This window comes from Bos indicus, chromosome 6 (assembly GCF_029378745.1).
Source record: "Bos indicus isolate NIAB-ARS_2022 breed Sahiwal x Tharparkar chromosome 6, NIAB-ARS_B.indTharparkar_mat_pri_1.0, whole genome shotgun sequence".
Taxonomy (NCBI): Eukaryota; Metazoa; Chordata; class Mammalia; order Artiodactyla; family Bovidae; genus Bos; species Bos indicus.
This window is the reverse complement of record NC_091765.1, coordinates 101,045,700-101,069,863: the sequence shown is the minus strand read 5'-3', so window position 1 is coordinate 101,069,863 and position 24,164 is coordinate 101,045,700. Positions and strand designations below refer to the sequence as shown.

The 24,164-nt window shown below is 38.0% G+C and overlaps 1 protein-coding gene across 2 annotated transcripts in view; it reads right to left on the bottom strand.

The window, feature by feature from the left end:
- The window catches only part of ARHGAP24 (Rho GTPase activating protein 24), an 878,267-nt gene that overhangs the window by 450,943 nt on the left and 403,160 nt on the right, over nt 1-24,164 (bottom strand). For both annotated transcript variants that reach the window (XM_070791721.1, XM_019963048.2), the window contains exon 2: nt 2,340-2,539. In XM_070791721.1, the coding sequence (XP_070647822.1) occupies nt 2,340-2,519 (180 nt within the window). In that variant the 5' untranslated portion in view covers nt 2,520-2,539. The remainder of the gene's footprint in view (nt 1-2,339; nt 2,540-24,164) is intronic.

Below are 24,164 nucleotides of genomic sequence, written 5' to 3'. Positions count from 1 at the left end.
ATACTAATAGCAAAATACTGCTTATCTTAGAAATACTATGAATTAAATTAATTTTCACTTCAATTCAAATTTCATTTGAATTGATCAGAAGTTTTTGCATTTCTTATTTAAATTTCCAGCTTTTTATCAAAATAACTACATTGCACAGAATACTGTGACTCTGTCAATCTTCTGAGAAACCCCACAGAAGACAATAACCAAGGCAATTTGATAATATCCTCTTTGAACAGTTTAAGGGGTTCATATACATATTCTCTGACATCTGCAGGTTCTCAAATTTTAGAAACATTAAGCTCAATCTTGATCTGTTGTAGCCAATCTTCATTACTAGAAGGTACGTTGAACTCACCAAAGAGTCAGAATGATTGTTTAGTCTGTTTCAGTTCTCCAGTCACTCAGGTCCTAAAACCTCCGTTTGCTCCCCTAATCCTTTGTTTCGATTCTAGATGAGACCTAATTAATGATTTAATTTGTACTCATTCTGGTTAACAACCCAGCCCATCCAAAGTATGCCAGAACAAAAGTCCATCGAATAAAATATTGAATGTTACTCATCCATCTCCTTCTGTATTCAACATGGTCCTCCATATCAAAGTTTCCATAATGAATGCCCCATGTTCTACTTTTTTTCACATTAACCTGAGTTTGGTAAAAATAATTTTATGTTCAAGATAATACCTTACTGTATTACATAGTATAAAACAAGGTACATTGAGAAAAGAACTCTAGAGTATAAGATAACAAACAAGACTCCTTTGCCTCTGATCTCTATATGATGGTGCTTATCTCAGCCACAGTTTCTTCATTTGTAATAATAACTCCCACATTCCCCACTGTTTTGCTATGATGAAATGAATGTCATTGCTGTTGCTCAGTTGCTCAATCATGTCCAACTCTTTGTGACCGCATGGACTGCAGCATGCCAGACTTCCCTGTCCTTATGGAAATGCCTTATAGCTGTCATGACATAAATATGGGATAATCTTATTAACTTATTTATAAGATCTTTGAATGAAAGCATATGAACTTGGACTTAACTAGAGGCAAACATGGCACCACAATCTAACTCTGGGTAATATGCTTTATACCTAAGCATTGATTTCTTCATACATGAGGCTAATCCTACCTCGAAGGATTATTTTAAGCATTTCATAACATATATATACCAATTCTTAGTCAAATGCTTGGCCTTGGTAAAGGTATGCTAAAAAATAGAAATTTCAAAAAATGAGTGGAGAATGTAATTTCATTGCTACTTTTATGTATTAATAATTCAGTTAGACTAATGAGAAGTTTGTTAAATTATGTCTGAGGAATTTAAAATACTAAAGCAGAGCCTTGATCCAACTTCCTAATTAAGTTCTCAAATTTTAATACAAGGAAAATAGCCCCAAGAACATACCGTTAGGGATGTTTATGTAAACTACTCTAAAACATTTTTTCTCTTAGTTATGTATTTTACAGATGTAGATGGAGGAAAAACACAGAGGGAATGCCTCCATTCCCATCTTCTTTCATCAATTGATAAGCAATGATCACAGCTAAGAAAGCTTGTTGTAGCTACAGGGAAGGATGGAGAATTTTTCCTAATTGCAACCCAGAGATCTGTGGCTGAGGAAATGAGAAGTAAACAAGCAACTAAAAGACCATTAAGAAACCACAAAGAAACACAGAAACTATCCCCGGGGGATTATATTGTGTATGCTGGTTGGATGTATCAACACTGTCTGGGTTTAGCACTACATCCATATTTTATATGAGTTAAAGCAGAGAGAAGCCCCCAGAGAACAGTTATTGACAGTGTCTCATAAATTAAAGTTCCACTTACAGTTTTCCTTCAAATCTTTCAACTTGCTTCTGAGAAAAGGAAAGATGCTTTGGCTACAATATATATATATATCTTCTAACAGAGGTCCATTAATATTTTCATATGATAACCCCCATGTCCCCTACTGGTTTGCTATGATGAAATCAGTAACAAGTATGGAAACGCCCTATAACTGTCATGATACCAATATGAAATATTCTTTTCTATTTTTTTGAGTACTTCTCCAAGATATTCTTATTAATTTATTTATGAGATCTCTGGAACTCAGATATTTTGGTCCAGCTTAGTAAAAGTCAAAATTAATATTCAACAAGTATAATTTGCCTCTTGGCCTCAATTAGCAAGTTTATCCTCCTGAACCAAAGTAAACAATGAGTAAAAGTGTGAAAGATGCCAGTGAACTGAAGGAGACCAGGGAGATTGAGTTGACGTCAGTCTCCAAGTTTCTAGCAAACCCCACCACTTCTTAGGCTACTAAGCACTACAGTGCTTTTTATTTTTTCCTACTTACCAAGGGCTTGGTTTCATCTTCATCTTTGAAGTAATAGAGCTGATCACCCTTGAGCACAAACCAACGGGTATGCCAAGTCTTGACAAAGCCTCCTTGCTTCCTCAGCCACCCACACTTCACAGCATTGTTCCTCCCTGGGCCTTGCGGGGAGTTCTCCATGGAGTCATTGTTCTCCTCCATTATCAAGCTGATGGACTTTCCTATGTAGCAAACAAAAAACAACAAAAATAAAGTGCTCTGATATAGCCAACCCCCTCTTAAATTACCTGTCCCTTTAAAAAAAAAAAAAAAAACACGCTGGAGGAACAGTGAAAAAGGTACATCAACTCACATTCCAAATTTCTAGAAGCAAACCACAAATGTGACAATATTCCCGGAGGAAACTTGGACAGAGTTCCTCGTGTCTTCCCTAAATGAGCTAGTCAACTATGTGATAATATCTCTTTTTTCCAAAGTAGAATTAAAGAATAGGAAAGTTCTAGACGAAATGTGTTAAGAAGTTGGAGGAGGCAGCTATGCTCACCACTACACCATGGTCACAAGAGGCAATATTTGAAGACAAACTAAAAACCACCTAAAAAAAAAAAACAAACCCAGGACTCTCGTGATAATGAGCCTCTGTGTCTGGTGTGCACTGATTGGAGCCTGCTAGTGCAAGCCTGTGATTATTTGAGCAAACTTAGTCTCACACATGTTAAAGTTTAGAGGGACTGTTTTAAAAACCTCAATGGAAGGCATTTGTTTTACATATGTGAGAATTTCTCAAGCTGTCTCTGCCTCCCTCTCTCCGAGTATCCCCTTGAGAGTTTCTTTGGCTGGTCAAGAATTAGTGCAGCTGAAAAAAGTTGAGGAAAAAATTGCAAACAAATGAAAAATAGCCCGGCTTGGCCAGTGCGTCTCCTTCAGACTTCTGGAGTGAGTGGTATGTTCCAGTCAACTGCATGATGAAGAAAATTTCGGGTTATGCAGGAAGGAACACAAGGCCACACACACGGTACATATCAAGCATATGAGTCTATCTTAGAGCCAATATTAATCTACAGGTGAGATGCTAAGCTGCCACAGTAAGAAGCTAGTTTTCTGGAAGAGCCAGGGAAAAGTAGTTAAGAACAAAAGACATTTTCCTGTCCCAAAGGCTTCCTGCAGGCTTTTGCTAATGTTTATTCCTAAGCATTTTTCATGAAGTGAAAACTGCACTCTGACCCTTCTGTCTTTCTTGAGAATATAAGGATACAGATTAATTAATAAAACATAGAATAATTCTGTGCTGGCATATTCATGCCAAAGCTTCTATTTTTTCAGCTTAATTCCAGAAAACAAGTTGCTTTCTATCTAGTCTTTATTTCACCACGAATTTTTTCAATTAATTTGTATATACACAAGTTTAGTTGTATACTCCATGAAGTTTCCATTGTCAGCCCTCGACTATCTACATTTCTTCCTTGAAGGTACAAGGATCAACCCTTCCATCATCAGACCTCTATAACTGAAGCACTATGAGAAACGCTTTAGCTTCTATGCTAAGATGCCCATGGAGGAGAAGGCTATGGAGATGGTGGGGAAGTGCCCACACAAATATTTCCAGCATCTCTGTGGTGACCTGGAGGTATACGCTGCTCATGCTGGCCGCAAGATATGAGGTCAGAGGACCTGAAGCTGCTGATGCGAAGGCAGGGCCTAGTCACTGACCAAGTCTCCCTGCCTGTGCTCATGGAGCAGCACCTGCCCCTGGGGTACGGGCTGCTACTCACCCCTTGTGCATTCCGTCTTCCCTGCCCCGTAGTGGTCAGGCCTCAACACCTGCCCTATCCTGGTTTCTTTCTTTTTTCTTCCCACTTTATTTATTTTTAATTGGAGTACAATTGGTTTGCAATGTTGTGTTAGTTTCTTCTGTACAACAACATGAATCAGCTTTGTGTTATGCTTCCCTGGGGGGCTCAGATAGTAAAGAATCCACCTGCAATGCAGGAGACCTGGATTCAATCCCTGGGTCGGGAAGATCCCCGGGAGAAGGGAATGTCAACCCACTTCAGGATTCTTGCCTGGAGAATTCGATGGACAGAGGAGCCTGGTGCAGACTACAGTCCATGGGGTCACAAAGAGTCAGACACAACTGAATAACTAACACACAACATGCATATATCCCCTCCCTCTTGAGTGTCTCTCTTACCCCCCGCCTTCATCCAACCCAAGTCATCACAGAGCGAAGCTCCCTGTGCTTTACAGCAGCTTCCCAGAAGCTATCTGTTTTACACATAGTAGTGTATGTTTCGGAGAAGGCAATGGCACCCCAATCCAGTACTCTTGCCTGGAAAATCCCATGGATGGAGGAGCCTGGTAGGCTGCAGTCCATGGGGTCGCTAGAGTCGGACATGACTGAGCGACTTCACTTTCACTTTTCACTTTCATGCATTGGAGAAGGAAATGGCAACCCACTCCAGTGTTCTTGCCTGGAGAATCCCAGGAGACGGGGAAGCCTGGTGGGCTGCCGTCTATGGGGTCACACAGAGTCGGACATGACTGAAGTGACTTAGCAGCAGCAGCAGCAGTGTATGTATATCAATGCTATTCTCCCAATTTGGCCCACCCTCCCCTTCCCCGCTCCCTGTATCCACATGTTCAATTTCTCCACCTGCATCTCTATTTTTGCCCTGCAAATAGGTTCATCAGTACCATTTTTCTAGACTCCATATATATATATTTATATTATTATATTAAATATATAAAATATGTGTAATACATAACATCATACTAATGTTTATTAATTATAATTACAACTATTAATCATATACATAATATATATATTAATATATAATTATATCTTTGAATTCAGTCCTGCCATTCCAGTTACAGGGGATGAAGAAGAGCTCTGGTTCTATATACTTCTTATTTTGATCATTTCAACCATCCTCTGAGGAGTTCTGCCTCTTCTATATGTATCCCAATCTAGTTCCAGCCTTGCTTTCTATCTTCATCTCCTCAAACTACTTTTAAGCCTCATGTAGGTCATTTGACTACCATCTGTTTCATTTAGTACCCACTTTTCCCTTTCTTATCCTGAAACACCTTCCGGATGAACAAGCTCTCATCTCTACAAACATCTTGAAACTTCCTTTGGTCCATAGGGCTTTCCCTTGGCAATCACCACTCCCTGAAAGAAACAGTTTCCCATCATGTGTGTGCATGTTGTGTGAGCAGCCTAGATCATGCCTGATGCTTCCAGTTTGTTCTGCCCTTAGGGCAGGATCTTTCATCCCTTTCTTTCATAGTATTTGACCTAGTGTAAAGAGCCAAGTAAACCTCACTCTAAATGAATAATGAATGCTGTAACTTAATATAGATAATAAGTAAGCTCCTTGGAAGGAAAGCTACGACAGACATATACAGCATGTTAAAAAGCAGAGATATCACTTTGCCAACAAAGGTTTGTATAGTCAAAGCTCTGGTTTTTTCAGTAGTCACGTATGAATGTGAGAGTTGAATCATAAAGAAGGCTGAGTGCCTAAGAATGGGTGTTTTCAAATTGTGGTGCTGAAGAAGACTCTTGAGAGTTCCTTGGACTACAAGGAGATCAAGCCAATCAATCCTAAATGAAATCAACCCTGAGTATTCATTGGAAGGACTGATGCTGAAGTTCCAATACTTAAGCCACCTGATGCGAAGAGCTGACTCACTGGAAAAGACTCTGATGCTGGAAAAGACTGAAGGCAAAAAGAGAAGAGGGTGGCAGAGGATGAGATGATTAGATAGCATCACTGACTCAATGCACATGAATCTGAGCCAACTTCAGGAGATAGCGAAAGGCAGGGAAAACCCAATGTGCTACACAGCGTCACAAAGAGTCGAACACGACTTAGTGACTGAACAATGACGATGCGTATTTAGACCACCCTAAATAATCTTTTTTCATTTCCTGGCATTTAAACAGTTCACATCTACACAGCTTGCTATTTCATCATCACCTATTAATTCTTTAACCAAATATCCTAACTTACAAATTGAATAAGTCCTTAAAACAAACATTTCAACACACACCCCCACATGCACACATAAAAATCTAGAATTCATTGCACAACAACTTTTTTTCTTTCCAGCCCTTTATTTCTTTCCTTTCATGTTAATGTTTTCTGTTTAATTTGAAAAATCTCCTCTGAAATGCTTCAAGATAATTAGCAACCTACCATCAATAATATAAAAAATAGAAGTGCCCAATTCCACATTTGTCTCCTATTAATCCTTAGTAAAAAACGTGTGCACATTTGAATGTGGTTTATTATTCTTCTTGCATATGTTGTTTATAAGCCTATTCAAACCAATGATAGCATCTCTCACTGAACCCCTGGCTACAGTGCCCAAATTTTCATGACTTCAGATTGCATCAGAAAGTATTTCAATGGTACTAATTGTAACAATCATTAAAACAGAAATGAAAACAGATTGTATCATATCCCTAAGGGAAAATAATACCACAGTTATTTTGATTGAAGTTAAGTTTTACTAAGATAACCATAATTTTTATAGAGGAGTCTTGATATTTCTGCAAAAATCAAAAGCTTCAAATTCTACCCTTCATCTTTAAAATAAGGATGTTGGACTGGATGATTTCCAGCTATGGTCCCTTCTTGCACACTGAAATCTACCATCTCTGTAATTCCATAAGCATAAGGACACCAGATATCCTCAATATTTAGTATAACATCTGACATATGGTGAAGCTCAATCAATGTTTGATGAATTAATAAATTTTGCAATAGGCTTGGTGCTAGATATCTAAGAGTGAACATGATCTCCTTCTGAAACCTGATCTTGCCCAAAACCTGATCTTAGTAAAGGATACCATGTTATGCCCAGTTAGAGGAAAAAAAAGGTGATCATTTTAGATTCCTGATTCCTCTTCACCCTGAACATCAAATGTATCTGTAAATTCAGAAAGTTATATGTCCAAAAGATATTTCAAATCTATCTAGTTGATTCCATCTCCATCTCCACTCTATGACCCAAGTCACCACTGTCTTTGATTAGATGATTCTAATAGCCCAGCATCTAGTCTCATTGCTTCCATTTTTAACCACAAACATGAACACATAGACACATGCTCACACATTTCCTTCTCCACAAAGTAGCCAAAGTGAGCTCTGAAAAATTAAATCAGACAATGATTCTCCACATGGAAAATTTTGATTGGTTCCTACTGTACTTATTTTAAAATCTGGAGGCATAAACATGGTATCCTGCTGCTGCTGCTGCTGCTGCTAAGTCACTTCAGTCGTGTCCGACTCTGTGCAACCCCATAGATGGCAGCCCACCAGGCTCCCCCGTCCCTGGGATTCTCCAGGCAAGAACACTGGAGTGGGTTGCCATTTCCTTCTCCAATGCATGAAAGTGAAAAGTGAAAGGGAAGTCATTCAGTCGTATCTGACTCTTCGAGACTCCATGGACTGCAGCCCACCAGGCTCCTCCGCCCATGGGATTTTCCAGGCAAGAGTACTGGAGTGGGGTGCCATTGCCTTCTGTGATACATGGTATAGAAGGCTCTGAATCATCTGGCACGTGTTTACCGATATAATCTAATCTCATTCTACCTCCTTCACACTTCCCCCCATAACATACACACTTTAAAGCTCTGAACAGTATAGTAACACCAGCTTACTTTCAGTTCTGGCAACACAGAAGCTCCTTTCATGCCTTGAGTTTTGATGATTGCTGATCTCCACCTGGGCTGCTCTGCCTCATTCTCCTAACTTTACATGGTCCATCTCTTCTCATCCTTTAAGTCTCAGCCTGAAACCTGCCTCCTCCAGCTGTCATTACTAATCACCTAGCGAATCAGCTTCCTTCTTGTTATTCTCTGCTTCTCAGGTGGCTCAGACTGTAAGGAATTTGCCTGCAATGCAGGAGACCTGGATCTGATCCCTGGGTCAGGAAGAGCCCCTGGAAAAGGGAATGGCTCCCCACTCCAGTATTCTTGCCTGGAAAATCTCATGGACAGAGGAGCCTGGTGGGATACAGTCCACGGGGTCGCACAGAGTTGGACACAACTGGAAGACTAACACTTGCCCTCTGTTATTGTCTATCCCTGAACTCTGTCTTCTGTCTTCCTGACACTTCTCTAAATTGCTGTTTCTTCAGCTGTTTACTGCTGATCACCCCTTCAGGATCCCATAAACTTCACCAACTCAAGGACGTCCTTCTTCTTACTGCAATATATCCAGTGCTTACTTGCTGTTCAGTAAACAACTGTCCAATCAAGGAGTGAAGCCATGTAACAATCACAATAGAATTCCTACAAAGAGTATTTCAGAAAGTTGTAAATTTGCATTTAATGCCTTAAAGAATATGGTCTACTTTAAGAACTTGATTTTTTTTTTCCTTTGGACACAGGAGACTTCCATTAGCATGAAAATTGTACTAAACACAATGTCAAAGTCATCAAACTGAAGTGAACCTGAAATTGCCCTTACTGAAGAAATTCAAAACTTCCTTTTCCTTGGCAGGAAATACATGTAATCAATTCTGGTTTTGCATGAAGGAACGTATGGTTCACTCACTCGGATTCTGAGAGAATGTTTAACTGAATCTGCACTGGGAAAGTATTTTTCTTGTGGTCAGGCTATGGCAGCTGGGTAGTTCATGAGATTTCCAGTAGGACCAATGACCTCAGTGTTTAGCAAAGCAACATAACAATAATATAAATAAATGGTTACCCTAAACTAAAACAAAAACAGAATTAAGTTAACTTGTATCTTTACAACCTGAATGATAGCTACTGTACCATGCTGGGGCTTAAAAAGATCCCCTCATTTGATGGGATCACAGCTTTAAATTATTTTCCAGCAGTGGAAACTGGTTTGTGTATCTACTCGTATGGTTCTTTTTGCAATCAGATGGGCTAGGAACACATGAAAATATTATATGAAGCAATCAGAGATGAATTTCATGCTCTTAACAGAATTTTCTAGATGCCAATAGCCACACACATAGGTATTTATATTTGTAACTTTGTTTCAATAAAGAATATATATATATATAAACACACACATAAACAAAGATGTTTATAAATAAAATGCCATATGACATAGAGTTGCAATGTGTTTGAATTTACCTACAAGACTAGTTCAGGAAACACAAGAGAATAGCAGAAGAGAAGGAAGCTAGAGGAGAAGAGAGAACATGTGCTCCCACACATGTGGGACAGACGGGAGGTGCATTTTCACAGCAAGTGTCAGCTGCCTGAGCTCTGGTGGGGAGAGTGTGTCACAGTGCACGCGTGATCCCAGAGCCTTTGCGTACATACAATTTAACACCACATGGCCGCTCAACACAAACTCCCCGCTGTTGTTCAAAAAAATAGGGATCTGTTCTGTTGCTATGAGGAAAAAAAACAGATATAAAACTGCCAGAGTTGGTAAAGTACTGCAATTTGTGAGTGATGTGTGTAACTTTTGAGAGTCGTTTTGTTCACATCCAATTGTCACCATTTGTGTTGATACTGGAACCTAACACCTTTGTAAAATGAATGTGATTACACTCTACATGAAGTATAACTACAGAGGACCAATATACATCTGAGTTCTAACCTTTCTCTTTTTTTAATATAAATTTATTTATTTTAATTGTAGGCTAATTACTTTACAATATTGTATTGGTTTATTTACAAAAAAAATGTCTTGTAGCTGTTGCTAACATGCTGGTTTGTCGAGCATTGCTGCTGCTACTGCTGCTAAGTCGCTTCAGTCGTGTCCGACTTTGTGCGACCCCAGAGATGGCAGCCCACCAGGCTCCTCCGTCCCTGGGATTCTCCAGGCAAGAACACTGGAGTGGGTTGCCATTTCCTTCTCCAATGCATGAAAGTGAAAAGTGAAAGTGAAGTCGCTCAGTCGTGTCCGACCCTTAGCGACCCCATGGGCTGCAGCCCACCAGGCTCCTCCGTCCATGGGATTCTCCAGCCAAGAGTACTGGAGTGGGTTGCCATTGCCTTCTCCAGCGTTAGTACATTTTATTGAGCTGTATGCCTAAATGCTGGGCTTCCCTGGTGATTCAGTAGTAAAGAACACGCCTGCCAATGCAGGAGATATGGGTTCGATCCCTAGGTTGGGAAGATCCCCTGGAAATGGTGATGCACTCCAGTATTCTTGCCTGGAAAAGTCCATGGGCAGAGGAAGCCTGGCAAGCTCAGTCCATGTGATCGCAAAGAGTTGGACATGACTTAGGGATTAAACAACAACATGTCTAAATGCTAGCATATAACCTTTCTACAGGTAATGGTTCACACACAAAAACACACAGAATAAACATATGATGTGTATATACTCACATACACACATATATGCATGTGCTCACACACGTGTGCATACACATGTATATACATGTGCATACCTACATGTGAATACACACATCTACACATGCCATTTACAATGTAAATGTACATTACTTTTGTATTCCAACCCTCTATGATGAAAAGGACATCTTTTTTTTTTTTTTTTGGTGCTTAGTTCTAGAAAGTCTAGTGGGTCTTCATAGAACTGTTCAACTGCAGTTTCTTCAGTATTAATGGTTGGGGCATAGACTTGGATTACTGTGATGTTGGATGGTTTGCCTTGGAAATGAGCTGAGATCATTACATTTACAAAGAATGTGCAAAAGACAATTTAAAGAATTAAATCTTAGTAGTCTAAGTAACTGCTAACTAAAGAAAACTGAGGAATGAAAAACAGTTCACTTTCTGTCCCTCACCCTCTACCACTCCATCAGAAAACTAAATCGAACTGTGATACCTACAAGGCAATCAGCACTGTAAGTCACATGGTACAGTGGATCTAATGGATATTGTTTTAGATTCAAGATTAATTCCAGGAAGCCAAATCTGTTTTTCAGGAAGTAATTGAATTTTCTCTAAAAATCTCTTGAAAGGACCTTGGGTTTCATACATGGTTGTTTTCACTTAACTTCTCTCCATCCCTCAGCTCCTCTAGAAAGGCTCCCCTAGAGCTACTGCTGTCCCCAGTCTGATTTTTCCTTCCACGAGCTTCCATGTCACTCTGGACTGAGCCTGTACCACATGCGGCCATATGCTTATTACTGTTCAGTCTCCTACAGCATAACTCATGGAAGATAAGGGCTCCCTGAAAAACCCCCCCACACACACTCTTCTAAATACTAAATAATTAGAATATGCTAAATACTCAAAGGTTTGTTGAATAAATGTAGGTGAATGAAGAAATAAAGAAGTAAACAAATCCATCAGTCAGTCTTTGGGGCCTAACTGAATGGACCTCAGGGCCCTCAAGGTTCCCCAGAGTGCAGTGCAAAAATCCTAAACTATTTGATATTATTATATATGTCAATGAAGGGGCTTCCCTGATGGCTCAGACAGTAAAGGATCTGCCTACAATGTGGGAGACCTGGGTTCAATCCCTGGGTTAGAAGATACCCTGGAGAAAGGAACAGCAACCCACTCCAGTATTCTCGCTTGGAGAATCCCATTGACAGAGGAGCCTGGAGAGCTATAGTTCATGGGGTCGCAAAGAGTTGGACACAACTGAGCGACTAACACTTCCACTTCCATACCAATGAAAGGGCTTCAGTCCAAATTCCTTCACCTAAGTTTTTAGTGGCTTAAAGCTAAACCAAACTTCAGAAATTGTTGAGCAAAGGGAACTCCCATTTTTTTCTCAATGGATGTTACCCATAAGTATAACTCAAGTTAAGTAAAGAAATATTTCTTCTTAAAACTGAAGAGTCTAAGTGTGAAGAAAGCAGGAGAATTGAATAATGTATAACAGTCATGAATACAAAGTTTAAAATAGTCACCAGAAGAGCACACCTGGGGAAAATTTAGCAGTAATAACTTTGTAAATGTGCAGTTATTTTCCTGAAGAAACACTAAATATCCTGCTCCTTGATTCATTTGAAATTAAATTGTCCAAAACAACAGAGAACAGACAAAAATAGAAAATTATGTACCTGTTGGTGTGGGTCAGAATGTCAATCTATAGTTTATATTTTAAGCTTCAATGTTTCCATATTCACTTGAAAAAAAGTTTAAATATTTACTTTGTGTTTGTTGTATGTTTAATGACATTCTTTGTAGAGAGAATCTGCTTCCACTTAAGGAGGTTTTCATTCAACTGGGAGAAAAATATTCTAATATATATTTAGATGTGTTCCTACTGACACATCAGTCTCCAAGGAATTAGAAGAAAAAAAAAAAAAAAAAGAGACCCACTGGAATTCCCAAGGGTGAATAGAAACAAAAATCAAATTAAAACAAATGCTTTACCATTGATAGAACCAAGAGAAAAGGCAGATACATGGCAACTATATTGCTACTCTTAAGCTCATGAAAGACATTATTAATTAATCACAGTTCTTTTCCTGAGGAACCTAGATGCACTTCCAGATGCCTTCTCAATTCAGCACTCTAGACAGTCACAATCAATCAATCACATACAAAAAGGAGAGAGAGACTCTTTGTTACTTTGATTCTATAAATAAACCAAGAACTGATAATATCCCTCCAACAGAAAATAGAAACTCAGGTGTTCCCCAAGAGAGAATGCCATTTGAAATGAGTGATGGATTCATTTTGATATTTGGCAAAACTAATACAATTATGTAAAGTTTAAAAATAAAATTAAAAAAAAAAGAAAATCAACTTACTTTTTCTTTTTTAATTGAGGTCTAATTGATATAACATATTAGTCTCTGGTGTACAAAATCAATATTTGTAAAGATTGCAAAATGATCACTGTAAGAAATCAAGTTCACATCAACCTCAATATATAGTTACAAATTTATTTTTCTTGTGATAAGAACTATTAATATCCACTCTCCTGGATACTTTCAAATATGTAATACAGTATTATCAGCTCTCATCACCATGCTATACATTACATAAAAATACTAAACACCTCCCAAATTTGCAGGGGCCATGTAGCGTTCCAATTTTAGTAAACATGCTGTAGAAACAAGCAAGGAAGTCAACTTCTTTTAATGGAAAAAACTTAGAGCGCTCTGAGATGAGAGTTCTAATACGGCAAGTAGTATTGCATCATATGGCCACAAAAACAAAGCAAACAGATCTAAGCCAAGAACAGAAAACACAAGTTGAATGTCCTTTGTTTTATATTAACTAACTCCATCTTTGACATGACTCTTAAATAAAGGATCAGAAAGCAAATTTTATAAACATCTCAATGTTTAGGATTTTGTGTGCCCTTCCCCTCCCTTATTCCTAGTTCAGTTTTCCTTAGTAAAACTTTATTTTGAACAACTGTCTCAGGGAACAAAGAAGATTTCCCTCTAAATCTAAAAAGTAATGGGATTATAAATCTAGAGTATAGGGGAACGATGGCAGCAATAGAGGTGAGCTTTCATGCACAGTGGGCAGAGTGAAGAGAGCAAAGCTGAAGCAAATGGGATGCTGAGTAAGACAGGCTAAGGTGGGGAGAACGCCCCAGCTGGGTCTTCCTCTCACAATAGGGAAATAACCTCTGGGCCCATCATTTAAAGAGTTCCTCCATCTCTATCTCCTGATGGCCACATTTTTAGACAAAAGCCTGTCTAAAAAATACTTTTGATGTCAGACTTCTTTAATGAAGCCAACCCAGGAAAATCAGATATGCTGTTGATTGCATTATCATATCAAGGCTCTCTTTGGTGGGGGGGGAAGCTTTTAATTTAATCACACTTCAAAGAAAATATTATACAAGTAGGCAACTTTGGCTGAGATAGTCATTGTCTACAATGAACTCTCAAGGTTTTTCCTTCAAATGCAAGCCTTGAGGTGCTTAATGATTTCCAGTAAGAACCACTTCTTCTTCTTCTTTTTTTTTTTGGTCAAGTAATCCTGTGGATTGAACATCAACCTAGAGCTTTAAAGTTCTGGAAAAATACTGGGCACTCTTAAGTGTATAAATCTTGCCCTAATCACTGAACCACAGTTTCTCTCCCAGTGGTTTATTTTATTGAGGTATTAACAATCCAACTTTTTCATTTTAATTTGAGGAAATTGGGGAGATGTCAAAATGAAAATATCTGACTGCTCTTCCACTTCATTCAGCATCATTCACATCATGAGGGACCTTGATGTATTAAACTTTACTCTTCCATGAGGTACCATTAGTCTCATATAATTTGAACACATTTGAGTTCTTCTAAGTATCTAATTAATTCACACTTCAGTCTTAGATGAGCAGAATAGAAATCTAGCTTTACTGCACCTGAATATATTTGGGTTTCATTAAAGATAAATGAATATCATATATAAAAAGCCATTTTTTAACTTAATTTTCATTGTATACATTACAAAAAGCCATTTTTAAAAGTAGGAGTCTTGGTGGGTCATATGATATTTGGAACGTCCAGAAGCCTGTCCTTGCGGAGCCCTCTGTCCCTCATTCCATGTAATCTCAGATGGCAGCATCATCCCATGGCCACAAGGTGGCCTAGACTTGACTATGCCTAGGTCCTGAGCTCCCTAGCAACAGTGACCACCCCAGGAAGGGGGCGTGTGACTAAAGCATTGCCAAGTCAAGTTCTTCTTTAGGACTACTTTAGTGACACTGAAAGCATGAGCATCTGGGATGAATGAGGCTGAAATCATTTATCTCCCCTGGCCTTAGAAGACAGTGGTCTTCACAATGAAATGATGCAGAGATAAGCAGATGTGAGAAAAGCCTGGAGAGAGCCCTGGAATACCCATCCTAATCCAGCTCCTGAAGTCTTGGCCCTTGTGTATCTTCCTTTAATCCTATGAGATATGTCTTAGTCTTCCCAGCAAAGTGAGCAGATAAATTCCCATTTACCTACTCTAGCTTGATGGACAGGGAAGCCTGGAGTGCTGAAGTCCACGGGGTTGCAAAGAGTTAGAAACGACTGAGTGGCTGAACTGAACTGAACTCTAGCTTGAGTTGGTTTTAATCACTTCTACCCCAAAAAGTTTTTCTTAATACCCAAAAAACATTCTTTACCAAGTGAGCCACCAGGGAAGCCCAACTAAGCACAGCACAGCACCCCAAAAAGTTTTTCCTAATATCCGAAAAACATTTAATGACAATACATATGGGAAACCTTTCTTTAAAATAATTATTATCTAGATAATAAATCTAGACTTACAACAAAGAGCTTTCCCTGCCCCGTATTATACACAAAACTTAATTCAAAATGAATATTAGGCCTAAATTTAAAAGCTAACACTTCTAGAAGAAAACACAGGATAATAAATTCACAACCTGGGATTTAATTTTTTTTTTTAGAAAGCATATAAAAATAACAACCATAAAAATGTATAATTTAGAAATTACTAAAAGTAAAAACTTCTGCTCATCAAAAGACATCATTTATAAAAAGAATAGACAAGCCAGATATTGTTTGAAAATGTTTACATACATTTTTGCAGAAAGACATACATCCATAATACATAAGGGTTTCTACAACTCACTAACAAACAGACCAAAAAAATTAGAAAATGAAAATAAATTAAATAAACCCTTTACAAAAGAAGTTATACAAATCTCCAATAGTCTCACAGAAAAGTCCCATCACCGTCAGTCATCAAAGAAATGTGTACTAAAATCACAATGAAATATCATTACATAAACATTTGAATGGCTACACTTGAAGACAGCTGATGACACCAAATGTTGGTTAGGATATGGAGCCATATCTCTGAAAAACCAGAATTTTCAGACATTGCTGGTAAGAGCATAAATAAAACAACCACTTTGATAGAAAGTTTGGCAATTTCTTATAAATTTAAACATACTTTTACCTACAATTTACCAATTCTGATCACTAATGCTTAACCAAGAGAACTGAAATCCATATGCTCACAAAAATATTTGTACAAAAATGCTTATAACTGTTTTATTTATGTTAGCCTCAATTAGAAATAACCTGATGCTCATCAACAAGTGAGTAGATAAACAAATCATACAGTGAAATGCCATTAGCAATAACGAGAAAAAACTACACATATACATAACAACATAGATGAATTTCATAGTTATTATAATGAGTAAATGAAACCAGATACAGGAATATACACTTCATGATTCCATTTATATAAAGTTCTAGAATAGGCCAAGCTGGTCTATGGTGATAATCAGAAATCAGAAAAATGACTACTCTGGAGGGGTTGGGAAGGGGCACAGGGACTTTCTCAGGTGATAGAAATGACATATCTTTATGGGATATGCATTACATGGGTGTAGACATCTGTCTAAACTCATGAACTGTACACTTGAAGTTTATGCACAATCTATGCTGTTCTAATTAGACATGATAATTCAACACAGTGCTTGAGCCTAGCTTGAATTCTGAGTCAAAACAAAATACAGAGAGAGAGCACATTATAGGAAAATTGATAAAAAATTAAATATAAACTGTGGATTAGATATTATTTTATCAAATTTAAATGTTCTCATTTTGATCATTGATAATTATGTTATTAATGCAGTTATGTGACTTGTTTTTAGGAAATACAAATCAATTATTTTAAAAGATATAAGATGTCTTCAAATTATTTTCAAACAATTCAGAAATAATCATAAACACACACGTATATATGTGTATGTATACACACACACACAGAGAAAGACAGAATGATACATGAAACAGAATGTAAACAATTGGTGACTTGGGGTTAAGGCTGTTAGGAATTCCTAGTACTATGCTTATAACTTTTTTGTAAATGTGAAAGCATATCAAAACAAAAAGTTATACAACCCATATGCCTTATTGAGTGCTGACTCAAAAGAGGTGCAGATTTTGTTCTTCACTGGATCACCATGAGTAAATTTCACATACGCTGCTGTAGTTGAAAAGGCACCACACTAGAACTTAGTAAACATGTCTTTGAAATTACATAGCTACCTGACCTTGAGAAAAGCATTTGATTTTCTCAGCCTCCGTCCTCTAAGCCCTCAAATAAAGATACTGAATGAACTATTCAGTATCTAAGAGTTCTGCTAACTCTATTAATACAATGTTGTGAGTCTTAGAAATGGTCTTTTGACAGCATTATACTTCTAAAGGTAAAAGGATTCGTAGGAAAACTGTTCTAGTTCATTTACCGCTAAGACTTCTAAATGAAAAAGGACAGTAAATAGAGTAGAACTCTTGTTCTATTCCTGGCCCTCTATATTGAATTGCTATACATTTTATCATTGTATCATTTGATTTTTTGAAAATGCCATACTTTAATTTAGAAGACTATAAAAATAACTACCACTGAAATATATATGACATTTTCTCTGCTTTTTATAGAAATACGATTTTACTTGTTTATTAAACAATATATGGAGTGAAAGTGAAAGTCACTCAGTTGTGTCTGACTCTTTGCAACCCCATGGACTATACAGTCCGTGGAATTCTCCAGGCCAGAATACTGGAGTAGGTAGCCTTTCCCTTCTTCAGGGGGTCTTACCAAGCCAGGGATTGACCCCAGGTCTCCCTCATTGCAGGTGGATTCTTTACCAGCTGAGCCACCAGGGAAGCCCCAACAGTATACAGCATTTACTATATGCTGACACTATATATGATATATGTGTACATGTATATGTATATGTATGTATACACTTATTTAATCCCCACAACAGTTCTATGAAGTATGATTATTATTTCTACTTTACGGATAGGGAACCTAAAGTACTAAAAAGTACCTACAATTCTACTGCTAATGAGTAGCTCTTTGAAAACAGCCATGCAATCAAACCTAGGCAGAGTGGCTATAGATTATGTTTTAATCACAATTCTATATGGGCTGAAATATTACATAAAAATAAATTTTACAAATTTTACATATTATATAAAAATAAACTCTAGCTTAGAATAGTACATGTATTTTAAAAATTCCATGAGAAAAATTGATCTGTCATAAAACTTTGTCATAAGAATAAATACACATATGTGTATGTATAATATATATACACAAATTATGTTCTTTAATTATATACATAAATGTCTATATAGATGAAGACTTATTTTCCAGATTTATCAGTAAAATATTTTTACCTTGATATTTATGCACAGATATTTCATTTTGAGTTAAAATTCTAATAATTGGCAGACACTTCCATGTGAACATCTTGCCACATTGATTTGTTGCTCTTTCCGCTTTAGCAGATTGAAGGCAGTCAACTGAAAACCTGAGAAGTTACAGGTTGTCTGTTCTTTGCAGAGGGCCGGAAATAAAGATGCCCCGCCTTGCTCAGCACACTCTTAACTCAGGGGAACAAAAATGAGGCCTGTGTGCTTGGTCCTTCATGAGAAAATCAGCAGTGAAAAGGACAAGTTACGTTTTGCTTTATAAAAAAAGAAACTATGGAGCGCCGTGTCATTTCAGTTGGAAAAGTACAAAGTTAAGTCCTGAGAATTTTATTACAGCTCGAGTAACATCTGCTGCCTCACTCCAGGTGCCAATATCTGTAGTCACCTGCTTAGCTCAGTAAGGGCCCCCTAGATGCTGGAAAATTATTCATGCAAATCCCAAATTCACCTTTCATGAGATCTAGGGTAGGGGAAAATGCAAAGCTGAATAACTCAAGCACGGGTACATTGAAATGGCAATGGAATGAACTGAGAGAGAGAAAAGCCAGAGTGACAGCAGTAAGAAGTGGAACCCATAATGATTTAACATGTCTGACACATTACCTTACCAAAAATACTAATAATTACTAATATTTATATATAAGGCTTCTCATAAATTCCACATAATCCGAAATTCACACTCTTCTTATGTTTTTAATATGGACCATTTTAAAGTCTTTATTGAATTTTTTACAGTAGTGCTTCTGCTTTATGTTTTGGCCTTTTGGCTCTGTGGCATTTGGGGTCTTAGTTCCCTGGCCAGGAATTGAACCTGCACTCTCTGCATTGGAAGGTAAAGTCTTCACCACTGGACCACCAGAGAAGTCCTTTCCATAGATTCTTTATAGTCCATATAATTCCATATAATCCCTGACAAAATCATTAAAATATAGAGCTGATGTTCATACAATATATAGGGTCTAAACGGCTAAGGTGACTTGCTTCAGCCATAAACCTAGCAAATCTGAGAGAGAAAATGAAAGTCATTCAGCCGTGTCCAACTTTTTGTGACCCATGGACTATAGCCCACCAGACTCCTCTGTCCATGGACTTCTCCAGGCAAGAATACTGGAGTGGGTAGCCATCCCCTTCTCCAGGGAATCTTTCTGACCCAGGGGTCAAACGCTGGGTCTAGATTCTTTACCAACTGAGCCACCAGGGAAGCTCAACAAGCATCTGAGCAGATATTATTTTACTCTGGATCCTAAGAATGTTCTCTTTTCCTTTTTTTCCAAACAAACTACAGTGCTTCCTACTAACACCATCACCTTAAACAGACCACAGCGTATACTTACTAGCTTTCCTCAAAACTGAAGGGACAACTAATACACGGCATAACAGAACAAAGAGTGAGCACTTAAATATTTATTACGTCATAGTTTGTGTGTGTGTGTTACTCGTTTAGTCGTGTCCAACTCTTCGCAACACCATGGACTGTGGCCTGCCAGCTCCTCTGTCCATGAATTCTCCAGGCAAGAATATTGGAGTGGGTTGCCATTCCCTTCTCCAGGGGATCCTTCTGACCCAGGGATCAAACCCATGTTTGCTGCATTGCAGGCAGATTCTTTACTGTCTGAGTCAGGGAAGTCCCATCATAGTTTAACACTGTCTTAAAAATGTATAAGATAAAATTAACAGACTATTGAGGAAATAGTCTAACAGTATTGACTTTTCATTGAGCTACTTTAGGATTTCAGAATTTAAACATAAAAAGGAGATATTACATGAAGAGTCACTTATAAAAATTCAAGTATTAGCACAACTTTAATTACAATCAGAGTAAGAAGAAAAATGAAACATGCTTTAATGGCTGCAGAAAAATTCTGCCTTCCAACAGGGTTATGAAATGTAACACCTGGGTTAATTAAATATGAAGTCTAGTGATATCTTTTATAACAAGGACAGATGGTCAATTTCCAATTAATTAGAAAAATAATCATATTAATACTTATCATCAAAACTATAATAAACACAATTCAGTCTTGCTTTGAGATTCAGAAGCCATTCAGAATCTTGTAATAGTATAAAGGTCAGTTTTATCATTAATAGATCACTAAATAATCCAGATTCAGTATTATTTTCTCCTGCCCAGCTAAAGAAGTGAAAAGTGAAAGTGTTAGTCACTCAGTCGTATCCAACTCTTTGTGACCACATGGACTGTAGCCTGCCAGGCAGCTCTATCCATGGGATTCTCCAGGCAAGAATATTGGAGTGGGTTGCCGTGTCTTCCTCCAGGGGATCTTCCCACCCCAGGGATCCAACCCAAGTCTCATGTCTCCCGCATTGGCAGGTGGGTTCTTTATCACTAGCGCCACCTGGGAAGCCCTTGCCCAGCTAAACTAATAGTTAACAATAGTATTCTTTTTGTCTTACAACTAGAAGATCCTTTTTTCCTAGCCTCTTCATTCTCTTTATCCCAACTAGCTTAGTTCTACCTCACTACCATCCCTTTGCCTCACATCTGTATGACTTCATTCTAGTCTAGTTTGATGCTTCTAAGGACTTTCTCTCAGTGCTATTGTCAGACTGGTCATTCTTAAACATGTATTTTATATAGCCCAGAACCTTCCATTGCTTCCAACTGTATGGCACATTATGTTTAAATTTAACCTCATTTTCAAAGTATCATAATCTAACCCATCTTACCTTTCCAATTTATTGTTCATTGCCCCTCAATAAGCGCCCTATGAAACAGTTATCCAAATCTGTGACTCAGCTTAACACAAACACACAGTTTATTCTTACCTCCTCCTTCTTGGAACTTACTACAACTAAAATAATCTTTCTTCTTCATCAACACAACAACAGCAAACACACAATTCTTACTATGCACCAGGTGATATCATAAGCACATCACACTTGTTGGTTTATGTAATTCTCACAATAACTTTGCAAAATAGATACCACTGTTATTATCTTCATATTACAGAAAGTATAACGCAATCAAGGAACTCACGCAAGGTCACAAAGCTAGTATAGTAGAGCAACAATTCAAACCAGGCAGTTCGGTTCCAGATTTTCACCTTCAACCACTGTCTATATACTTCTTGATTACTAATTAATAAATGCACTCATTGTCAGTGAAACAGTTACTAATTATTTCACATATGCTACTCTTATCTCTTTCATTGTGAAATTATACCAAGAATTTTTTTCAAAGGGCTCCTTCATATAAGACGTACATTGAGCTCCAAACATGTGTTTCTAAGGGAAATAATTTTAATCAAAGAATCAAGGCAAAGACCTAAGAATTATGGTCAGTCGGAATATATAGAACTACAAATACTGTCATCAACAGTCCTCTGAATCAGGACTTGTCTGGCAAGAGTACTGAGAGGCTAGAGGCTGGAACATGGGCTGGGTAGCAGCTGCTTGGTAGGGTTCTACGTTGTAGAGAATGCAGGTCAGCTTTCTGCTTGTATGAAAGACTAGAGATTCAGGAAAACTTGCTTTGAAGTTCCAGTTGTCAAACAAGTACACTTATTGGGATTGTAGGTTGTAAATCAATAAAAATAGGAACATGTCCTAAAGATACTCTTACTTTTTCTTCACATAACATTGGGAAAACATAAATAACCCATGTTAAATTATCATTGATTAATATGGCAGAGTGGATAGCACCCCAATAACCCCTCAAAACTTTGTAGGGCCAGGAGTGACTGCTCAGGCTGATGACCTGAAGGAAGAGTTAAGTAAAGTCTGGACAACACTTAGAAACAACAGAGTCACTTCCCTCACTTTCAAATGAAGCATACAACTTTTTGAAATAAAAGAGAAAATTCTCAGGTTTCTACACTCTCAAGATTAGAGACTCATACTTCAAGGTCCAGCTCAAGTGTCAACCCACATGTAAGATTTTCTTTTGCATAATTAATTACTGCTTTTTCTGTATTATAACAGAATTTTATAAATATCTCTATTGGATTACATATAATGACTGTTTAGAAAAGGTGTGGACTTTGACTTTCTAGACTACCAATCCAAATGTACATCAACAAATGAACAGATAAGCAAATTTGATATAATCATGCAATTAGTACAACTCAACAATGAAAAATACTAATTATTAACTTGTAAAACAACATGGGTAATTCTAAAAAAACATTAAGCTAAAGAAACAGTGGAAGATTTTAATTTCTTGGGCTCCAAAATCACTGCAGATGGTGACTGCAGCCACAAAATTAAAAGACACTTGGTCCTTGAGAGAAAAGCTATGACAAACTTAGAGTATTAAAAAGCAGAGACATTACTTTGCCGACAAAGGTCTGTATTCTCAAAGCTATGTTTTTTCCAGTACTTGTGTATGGATGTGAGAGCTGGACCATACAGAAGGCTGAAAGTGAAAGTCTCTCAGTCGTGTCTGACTCTTTGCAACTCCATGGACTGTAGCCTGCCAGGCTCCTCTCTCCATGGAATTCTCCGAGCAAAAATACTGGAGTGGGTTGCTATGCCCTTCTCCGGGGGATCTTCCCAAGCCAGGGATAGAACCCAGGTCTCCTGCATTGCAGGCAGATTCTTCACCATTTTAGCTACACAGGAAGCCCCACCAAAGAATTGATGCTTTTGAACTGTGATGCTGGAGAAGACTGTTTAAGAGTCCCATGGACACCAAGGAGATTAAACCAGTCAGTCCTAAAGGACATCAACCCTGTATATTCATTGGGAGGACTCATGTTGAAGCTGAAGTGCCAATACTTTGGCCACCTGATGCAAAAAGCTGACTCATCAGAAAAGACCCTGATGCTGGGAAAGATTGAGGGCAGAAGGAGAAGGGGACAATAGAGAATGAGATGGCTGGATGGCATCAATGACTCAATTGACCTGAGTTTGAGCAAGCTCTGGTAGATAGTGAAGGACAGGGAAGCCTGGGGTTCTGCAGTCCATAGGGTCACAAGACGTTAGACACAACTTAGTGAACGACAACAAAGAAACCAGACACAAAAGAATAAATCCTAGTGTCGAGAACTGTGAAGGATCTGAGATATTACTCAATGTGTCAGCTTACAAGTTTCAGGCAGGTTGGCAGAAGACACAGACTCTCGGGTCACAGATGAAGGACTCTGCTACTCACAGCGATAGGAATACCTAGAGTACAACATCTGCCCAAACAGTGGGTTGTATTACAGGAGATGAACCTGGGGGATTTAGGAGCCTGCTTCTATTTTAGAGGACAGTTAAGCCACCTGATTTTGCCACAGGGAGACACATTATCTCTGTTGCACGACACAATAACACATTTTACTCTTTTTTAGGAAGAAGGGGCTTCCCAGTTGGCTCAGCGGTAAAGAATCCGCCTATCAATGCAGGAGAAGCCAGTTCAATCGCTAGGTCAAGAAAATCCCCTGAAGAAGGAAATGGCAAACCACTCCACTATTCTAGCCTGGGAAATCCCATGGACAGAGGAGACTGGTGTCCATGGGGTTTCTAAAGAGTCAGACATGACTTAGCAACTAAATAACAACAAGAACAACATGATTACTGAGATGAAATTAGCCAACTGAATATTCTTAGTAAGTTCTCATAAAGGCTGGTTGCACTAAATTATTTTTTTAATTAGCAATAATGCTTAAAATGGGCCTTGGTGTATACTACCTTGTCCTACGTTTATTTGAAATTTCATCATATTAAATTTTTAGAAACTATTTGATTGTGTCTATAAATACTAATACATGTGAATATCAATGAATATTTTTATGCTCATCAAATCAAATCAAATTTGCATTTTTAAAAATAAAA